The 10,068-nt window shown below is 30.8% G+C and overlaps 2 protein-coding genes across 2 annotated transcripts; one reads left to right on the top strand and one right to left on the bottom strand.

Annotated features, from left to right (window-relative positions):
- The first annotated feature begins 1,740 nt into the window (after positions 1-1,740).
- Positions 1,741-4,277, top strand: LOC111879763 (pentatricopeptide repeat-containing protein At5g39680). Its single transcript, XM_023876200.2, has one exon. The coding sequence runs from the start codon at positions 2,039-2,041 to the stop codon at positions 4,127-4,129; it is 2,091 nt and encodes a 696-aa protein (XP_023731968.1). The 5' UTR covers positions 1,741-2,038; the 3' UTR covers positions 4,130-4,277.
- Positions 4,278-4,946: 669 nt separating this feature from the next.
- LOC111879749 (probable calcium-binding protein CML45) lies at positions 4,947-5,630 on the bottom strand. Its single transcript, XM_023876186.3, has one exon. The coding sequence runs from the start codon at positions 5,546-5,548 to the stop codon at positions 5,042-5,044; it is 507 nt and encodes a 168-aa protein (XP_023731954.1). The 5' UTR covers positions 5,549-5,630; the 3' UTR covers positions 4,947-5,041.
- Positions 5,631-10,068: the final 4,438 nt, after the last annotated feature.

Below are 10,068 nucleotides of genomic sequence, written 5' to 3'. Positions count from 1 at the left end.
TTGTGTGCAGAATACAAGTGTCAATTCATAGTCTAAACTAGCCAACAAGATGTCCGATATTTCTGGGATCCTCTATGACCAGCTTCATGAACGTTATTTGACCAAGTATTCCGGGTCTTTAGCATAGTTGATATGATTCTTCGTTGAGAATTGGTCTTCCCTTGACTACTTTTGCACACGTGTTAGCTATAGACAAAATATAACTGTTATAAATATTAATAAAAATAATAACGGTAATTAGCCAGGATCATGAGGTAGCTGAGGATCGTGGATGTTTGAGGATCCTGGATATTGTAAGGATCTTGGCTCTAACAGTTGTCACGAAAAAAGATTTTCCAATGAGTCCCACAAATCATAAGCATTCTGCTTCTTATGAACAGACTGAGTTGGTTTTGGGGTGATTGTACAAAAAATCCACATATTGACCAGAGCATCAACACATTCCCACTCTTTCTTGTCAGCAGCAACTGTCTTATCATCATGAGGATGAAGATGTTCTACCACACAAAAGGTAGCGCAATGAGTTTCAAACACATCTCTCCATGCATCATAGTTCATGCGCTTAATATTGAGATTAACGGGATGTAAGCTTTGATATTGGTAATGTCGTAAGGCTTATCAGAAGTGGTTGTGGAAGAAGAGGAGGACACTATTATATAGTGGAGACCACTAACAGTAATTATGTCTTCCGTACTAGCCTAATAATAACTATCGGGATGAAATCAATCTGGTGATTGAAAATGACAAATGCATGTTCGAGCACACTCGTGGATTTATCTACTGCACCAAATGGAGTGTGAGAGAACTATACCTAAGTGACTTAATAGGAAAAGACTTATAGAACCAAATGGCCACGTATAATTTGACCAAGGAGTGACGTAGATAGAATTTTATTTTGACTATACCAAATAATTTTCAAAATATAAACGAGTGGAAAAATTCTTCAAACAATAAAAAAAAATATAATTATATATGCATTCTAAACTAAATTGTATATTTAAGTTGCACATAATATTGTTTTATATTAAAATAATTTAAAATTGAGTCTAATTGACATAGACAACAATGTTTTCCTTTTTACTAAATTTCAAGTTTTGTATGGTATAGGCTATATCACAACCCTAATTTATTTTATAATTCATTATATATATATATATATATATATATATATATATATATATATATATATATATATATATATATATATATATATATATAATCTCAAATTTGTATGGATTGACCAAAACCCACTCTTATAGCTATATGGCTCCACCAAGGTTTTTTATGAAATGATAAAAAAAAAATAAGATGACACTCCTTGAAAAGCTAAAGATATATGAAAAAGAATAAACTTTAAAAACGTATGGTGTATGGACTTATTTTCTTTTGGATATTCTTAATCGTCATGAAGGTCGAGTTCAAGGGCTACTCTTTTCTTCCACAAATGTGAATAGTTTAAAATGTTTTTAAGTATATCTATGGTGTTTAGAATTATTTGTTTTTTCTTATTTTAATACATCCATGTCATCTTCGTGTTTCACCTTGATAGAATCATACATTATATAGTCAAGAAACCATCTACATTCTCCTTAGTAGCTTACAATGTATTTACTAAGAGTCATGGATTTAGTGACATCCTTTATGACATGCAACTTAAGATTGCGTGTGCTTTGATCTTTCATGATATACATATATACTTGGTGTTTTAAACAGGTGTAGTGCATTCTAAACCTAGTGGCACCATACTCTACAATGAAGCTTTCCGCCTCACCTTACACCCATAGAGCAATAACTCCATATACTTGTTTCCTTATATTTCTTAAAATACGAATATTCGGATCAAATAAAACCCGACCCATATTCACAACATGATTACTTGAATGAGAAATAGGTAGGGCCTAAGGACAATCTCAGAGCTTCAAATAACACATACAACAACATATCATTAAAGACAAAATTGCGACAAAGAATGAAAGATCAAAAACATGATTTCTTCGGATACTGATTTACTTCCATTATAGTCAATTCCGGAGGAATTATGGCAATCTCCACCCTGATACGGCCGACACATTTCACTGCGCTTGAACATGACACTGTCAAACTCCTACGATACTTAGCCGGGACTAAAAATCTTGACCTCGGAAGAGTAATTCACGCTCGTTTGATTGTCTCTAATCAAATCTCTGAAGATTATATCCTCGAGACTAACGCACTGATCGATCTTTACTCCAAATGTGCAGAACTAGAATATGCACGCCATGTGTTTGATAAAATGTCCAAACGAAATGTAGTTTCGTGGGGTTCTTTAATGTCGGGGTTTTTCCAAAACGGGTATTCTTTTGAAGCTCTTAGATTGTTCAAATCAATGGTTTCTGAGAACGACGAGTTTTGCCAGCCTAATGAGTATATATTTGCTTCGATTCTTTCTTCTTGTTCTAACATTGGGAACATTCAATTAGGTAAACAGTGTCATGGGTACGTGATGAAATCTGGATTAGTGTTCTATCAATACGTGAAAAATTCACTTGTACGTTTGTATTCCATGGTGTCAGATGTGGTAGGAGCTATGGAGGTTTTAGTTTCAATCCCTGGATCTGATACTTGTACTTATAATCTCATCTTGAATGGACTTATTAAGAATGGATATTTTACTGAAGCTATAGATGTCTTAAAGAAAATGTTGGATGAACAAATTGAGTGGGAAAATTCGACTTACACTTGTGTATTTAGTCTTTGTGCTCATCTTCAAGATCTATACTTAGGGCAACAAGTTCACAACAAGTTGTTAAAAAGCAATGTTGAGTTTGATGTGTATGTATCTTCTTCAATCATCAACATGTATGGAAAATGTAAAGAGATTTCAAGTGCTAGAAAAGTTTTTAACATGTTTAAAACTCGAAATGTAGTTTCATGGACATCAATCTTGGATGCTTATTCACAACACGGGTTGTTCGAGGAGTCGTTAAAATTATTTCTCACCATGCAAAATGACGATATTGCCCCTAATGAATCTACCTTTTCTGTGTTACTCAATGCTAGTGGTGGATTAGCCTCTATAGGATATGGACATTCGTTACATGGACTTATAAAGAAAACAGGTTTCATAAGTCATACGAATGTTACAAATGCTTTGATTCATATGTACTCAAGAATAGGTGACATTAAATCTTCAGAAAAGATATTTCTAAGTATGATTTCTCGCGATATTATAACATGGAATACAATGATATGTGGATACTCTCATCATGGTTTTGGTAAAAAGTCATTGAATTTATTTCAAGAAATGTTGAAATCGGGTCAAGATCCTAATCAAGTGACTTTTGTTGGTGTTCTTATTGCTTGTGAACATTTAGGGCTTGTAGAACAAGGGTTTTACTATTTGAACGAGTTAATGAAACAAAAGGGTGTGGACCCTACTTTAGAACACTATACTTGCATAGTTGGACTTTTAAGCAAATTAGGACGATTAAATGAAGCTTTCGATTTCATGTTATCAACAAACATCAAATGGGACACAATTGCTTGGAGAACACTTCTTAGTGCATGTAACGTTCATAGAAATCACACTTTAGGTGAAAAAGTTGGAGACTTTATTATGAATTTGGACCCTAAAGATGAAGGGACATATACCCTTTTGTCGAATATTCATGCTAAGGGTAGAAACTTTAGTGGGGTTACAAAAGTTCGTGAATTAATGAAAAAAAGGAAAATAAAAAAAGAACCCGGGTTGAGTTGGTTGGAGATAAAGAATCAAACACATGTGTTTGTTTCGGGTGATAAGAAACATCCGGAGTTTATTGACATTCTTGAAAAGTTGAAGGAGTTGTTTTGTAAAATTAAGGAAATTGGTTATGTGGTTGATACGGGTGATGTGTTGCATGATGTTGAAGATGAACAAAAGGAAGATTATATTGGGTTTCATAGTGAGAAGCTTGCAATTGCTTATGCTTTATTGAAAACACATGAAGAGGTGCCAATTCGTATTATAAAGAATTTGAGGATTTGTGATGATTGTCATTGTGTGATGAAATTAATCTCAAAAGTCACGAAGAGGGTAATTGTGGTAAGAGATGTTAAGAAATTTCATCATTTTGAAGATGGAAGTTGCTCGTGTGGAGATTATTGGTGACAAATGAGCATTTTTAATGTGATATAGTTCCATAATTATGATTAGTTTAATTGATGTGTATAAATCTTGTTTTAGTCTTTCTAAGATTATCAGTAGTTTGTGTAGTTTGTGTTCATGGTGTTGTATGAAAAAGATAAGATATCTTGAATTGATAGTCTTGAATACAAATTGAAAGTCTTCCCAAAAGAATGAATTAGCATAACTTAATGGGAAAACTAAAAAAACATTAGTATATAATTTTGGGCAATTTTACGGCTTAACTAATCATACTTTATTCTTTTTCCAATTAAACCATGATAATTATATATTTTTTCAAATTAAACGTTTTGACCAGATATAATAAGACTAGTTAATTTGGAAAATTATTGGTGAAACACGACTTAACAAAATTACTGGCGATTTAATGATTTATAATATATCATGTCTAAATGGTTAACTTGAAAAAATAAATAAATAAATAAATAAAACGTATAAAACTTTTATGGTTTGATTAAAAAAAATAAAGTATAAGTTGTTAAACTACAAAACTAACCAAGATATAACGATTATTTTTTACAATTTGCCCTTATTTAAAATAGGGCTAAATGAAATAGTAACATACTTTCATTTATTTTTGTATTATATCATCCTAAATTCATGTATATCTACTACAACATTAACTAAAAGAAAACTTATAAACACATTGTATTTTGCAAAATCTATCCAATTATGGTAGTAAAATTTATTCATTTATGGATGACATTGCTATAATTAATTAATAGATTTTCCAAAATACAACATTGTAATAGGCAAAAATGAAACTTAAAGGATAAATAAATAAATCAATGGAAATATATCGTTATTTTTTTTTTTTTTGCATTAACCTTTTAATAGATACATATAGGAAAGTCAAAAGAGATAGAATCCAACAAATTAACAAAATGTTCCTTCCATAAACTTCACAAACTCATCAAAATCAATTCTACCATCATCATTCACATCAAAAACTCTAATCATCTTCTTGCAATCATCCATTTGTGCTCTATCCTTCAACCCCATAGCATAAAGAACTCTTTGCAACTCTCTTGCGTCAATAAATCCATCTTTATTTTCATCAAACACATCAAAAGCTCCCTTAACTTCATCCAAATTTGGGTTTTCTTCTTCAAAAATGTTAAAAGCATCATTAGAACTCAATCTTTCTGGGATTTTGTCCCCTAGATTGAAAATTCCCAAATTGTTCATCACCATCTCCACCTCATCTCTTCGTAAGCTTCTATCTCTAAACGAAGGCATCCTTTTTGATAATTTTGAATGTTGGATCTTTTTTTCAACATGAATCTTGGATTCATTCATGGAAAAATTGAGTTTGGTGTAGATGAAAAACTTGGATGTTGAGAAGATGAAGAATTGGATGAATGAACTTATCATGAAAGTCATGGTTATTGGTTAAAAATATGTTTTTTTTGGGTGAAATGAAACTAAAGAATATGAATGTTAGTGAAGTATGAGAATGGATTTATAAAGACGTATGCGTGTGTGTAGGAGGTCAAGTCAAGGTGTCAAAAGGGGTTGGGAGAAAATGTTTGGAAAGTAGTTGGAAAAAATAAAATAAAAAAATGGTGATTTGAAGTGGAAGATTTGAAGGAAGTTTCTTGCTTATTTCTTGTAGATTATTTTAAGTGAAAGAGGAGCGAGGTGGGACAGATTGGCATAATTTTTAGTAAATGAATTTGAATGTTCTTTCATAAGTTCACACATAAAATCCTTGCAATAAAATGAATTCTAAAATATGGATTTTATGATTATCTAGTTTTGTAACATTAAAAATAATAATAATAATAATAATAATAATAATAATAATAATAATTGTTAGTTTCTTTATGAAAATCTGATTCTTAATGTTGCACCAATCACGTTGAAAACAAAAATCCAAACACCTCATACATTGCGATTAAAAACATGTATTTTATAGGCATATGATATACATGCGTCAGATATACAATTCAAAGCATTAAGTATTAAATCATACCAACAAACAAATGTTGATTTGGTTGCCTAACTTTTGGTAGAGAGCAAGAAAAACACCCCTATTCGGCTACTCCTAGTCCACTGCTTTTGCTATGAAGTTTCCTTTTAACCTTTTCTACTTGTTCGGTCAATGGAATAAAATTTGCTTAAAGAATGGTTTAGAAAAATAACATTATCTCTATTCACTGACCCAATTAGTTACGTTTGGTTCTCCAGTTTTGAATATATATATATATATATATATATATATATATATATATATATATATATATATATATATATATATATATATATATATATATATATATATATATATATATATATATATATATATATATATATATATATATACTAGTCGTTTACCTGCGCAAAGCGGCGGGCGGCGAATAATTTGTTTCAACAATTATTTCAATTCGTAAATATGTTATATTTCAAGGAACATAAATTACTTTTCGACAAATCATTTCTTTTCGGTGTTTATTTGTGATTCAGATGTCACTTTTTAGTTAATAAAAAATAGAAGTATGGAAACGTTTTTTTTGTTAAAAAAAAGTGTTGTTCCGAATTAAAAATAATGTTTTTTTGTGGATTTTATATAAATATACAATATTGATAAAAATGCAATTAAATCTTCATTTTTTCAGTATAATTATGATTTATGTTGCTTTTTTTTGTCGCAGTAGAGGTCAAACGACCAATCGATACCTAGGCAGAGATCAAACAAATTAAATATTGCTTATCTTCAAACAAAATTAATAAATGACAATTTTTTATTGTTACATACTTATTTTGGATATAAGTAATTTATATAAATTTGTTCGAATATTTATATATCCTAAAAAAGTTAATATTTGAAGTTTTAAAATTTTAATGTAATATTTGAAATTTAGAAAATTTAAAACTTTTGATGTTATATTTGAAATTTTTTATAAAAAAAATTAATTCAAAATCTACACTCAAAGTAATTGAATTAACTAATAACATTGAAAAAATCAATGTAAAGTTCACTGCTATTTTCTCAACACTCCAACATAAATGTCATAATATGTTGATAAGCTTAAAATAATACGTTAAATTTAAAAGAAAAAAAAATTAACATCAACATAATCAAATTAGACAAAATCTCTAAAATCGATACTTTCTTAACACTCACATGAACTTTAAAAAAGTCACCAAACTAATTAAAAAATTACAATCAAAGACTATAACATGTAACAAACAAAAATGGTTTTCATGTTCGAGAAATAAACCATAAATGCAACAATTGTTTATCCCTTCATAAATTTTACAAACGCATATGAGATTCAATTTCCAGATACATATATGCCTTCTAGACTAAGCCAACTAAGAAATACTTAAAATCACATTAAATAATATAATTTATTGAAGAGTTTTTCCCTAAATAACACGGGCTCTAGTGATTGTCGTCTTATCCCAATTAGAGAAAGAGTGCAGGGGCAGCAGATAATACCTGGAGACCTACATAAGATTATACACATACACATAAACCAACATCAGATTATATGCATACACACAATCGAGTTGAATATCATGAATTTGTAACTTAAAAATGAAACATGTATGAATCTCGACCCCGTTAATGTGACATTTTCTTGTTCGTTCTACTAATAATGTTGGTTGTAAACACATATGGAAAAAAAATGAAGAGAATGAGTATTTGATCATCACATAACTTTAATATTTGATCATTTTAAATCAAAACTTAAAAATACCATAACGAAAGGAGTCGTGAAACAAAAGAGCTCCTTGTAGTCTTGGTTGTAAAATAAACTGTCAACATAATAGTCAAATACAAAAAATGGCATCTAATGAAAGATGAAAATGCAAAAATTGAAAGAAACACAACAAATTGAGCATAGTTTTATAGCAGGGACATTTGTTATCATCTGTTTCTCTGTTTAGAAAGATGAAGAGAATGAGTATTTGATAAGAAATATGGAAAATATAATATGAAGTACAAAGTCATGACTTTTTAGCCAGCTTCCGTCTCGAGTTTTTTAAGTTGTGTCAGTTTAGATCATTCATGCAAATAAAACATGAAAATCATAAAACTGATGTAGAGATATTCAACATGACACACGAATTCCATATCATCATGAGTTCAACCATCAATTCTGCGATCACATTAGACTGTTTAAACTTACAACTTTAAGACATACAAGCACCAAACATTATCCAAGATCTTTATGAAAAAACTCATGATCTTTTTAAATAATAAGAAAAGTCCCATAGTCAAAAGATAAAGCCCATAGTAAAAGATAATAAGAGATAAAATCTTGTATCGTTTTTAGAAGCTGAAGCAAAATAAATACTTTTATGAAAATTAAATAAATATAAAATCAAAGAGCTTACCGGTTCAAAAAAATCAAAGAGCTTACAAAATGCTTTAAAATTGGGTGATTATCCTGAAAAGACTTTGCTTGTCTCGGTTTGGAGCACCATCCGCGATCATCCACGGTATCCATAACATAGGTTTTCAATCCTGTGTTGGCAAGAAAAATAATCAATGTGTTACTTTGCACTGATTGATTTTAGCTGTAAAAACAACAAAAAGACCAAGAAATAAAAGAGAATTGATAAAAAAAATAATATAAAATATTACAAGTATGCTTTGGAGATGAAAATGAGAGATCGATATTGATAACCGATAGAGAGTGGTGGTTGGTGGTGGATTAAACAAACACACCTGATGTTTTGTTGTTTAAGTCTTGCATATCCTACTCACAATTGCATAAACATACCTGAAATTAAAAGAGAGTGGTCTAGTTGTTGGTGGTAGATAAAACAAACACACTTCATAAACTACCTTCACCTTATACCACCTGCCATCATACACACCACCATCACAGCCGGCCTTAATCTTCTCCACCACTCAAATCCACATCCCATTATAGCCTCCTTAAACCACCGAGACAACCACCGCGAACCTCCCTTTGGCAGCCGATGAACACCTCAACACCATTGAGAACCAAAATCAAAGCCTTCATTAAGCCAAGAAAGAAGAAAATAAAGAGGCGTCTGTTTTTTCCTTTGTGTTTGGTTGCAAAAGAAAACACACCAAAGTCCTAGTGGTTCAAATCTGGTGGAGATGTAAAAGTCCTAGTGGGTTCAGATCGATTTTTACCTGCATTTTCTTAGAGAGATAGAGAGAGAGAGTGTGTGTGTGTGTGTGTGAAGGAGAAGCAAGTATTGTAGTTGTTAGTAGTTCAAATCAGGAGCGGCGACAGGATCGAAAACAGAAAACACGTCTCCATCTGTTGCAATCGATCAACCAATTGAAACCCATCCAAGATTTAGGGAAAGAAACAGGATATTTATCCAGTTTGGAATAATAATCTTTTAAAAAAAGAGAAATCAGATAACAAAAGAGAAAGATTGTACCTTGTTGAGTAGATTGAAGGAATAAGAAATCCGAGAAAAAGATAAATCTGGAAATAGAAAGCGTCTGTAGAAAAAGGTTTTTCAGTTGGATGTAAGATAACTAGAGTGGCAGGGGGGAGATGTACCAGAGAAATACATGAATTTGATGGTTGAAGGTGGCATAGATGCTAACAAGATTGTTGGTTGTGTTCTGCTACGATGGTCGTAGCGGTGGTGGCTAGGGTTTTTTAAAGAAATCTTAGAGATTAGGAATTTGAGTTGCAGTGGAAATTACTGTGCTTTTTTGTTGCCGAATTAAATGAGATTCAATATTTCAAGACCAGGTCATAAGCAAAGATAAGAAGGAAAAGTGACGCGGGGTAACATCTTTGCATTGAGTATTTGTATTTATTGTATTATTTTTTGTACAATTTAATTTAAATAGGGTTAAATTTAAAATTTAATATTAATTCTTTTATTGGTGATTACTTGTACCGTTAGCTTAATGGTTTGGACTTCTTAAAAAAATATTATTATTATATTTAATC

The sequence above is a fragment of the Lactuca sativa genome, chromosome 3 (assembly GCF_002870075.4).
Source record: "Lactuca sativa cultivar Salinas chromosome 3, Lsat_Salinas_v11, whole genome shotgun sequence".
Lineage (NCBI taxonomy): Eukaryota > Viridiplantae > Streptophyta > Magnoliopsida > Asterales > Asteraceae > Lactuca > Lactuca sativa.
The sequence above is the reverse complement of the archived record's forward strand: the minus strand, read 5'-3'. Positions and strand labels throughout refer to the sequence as shown.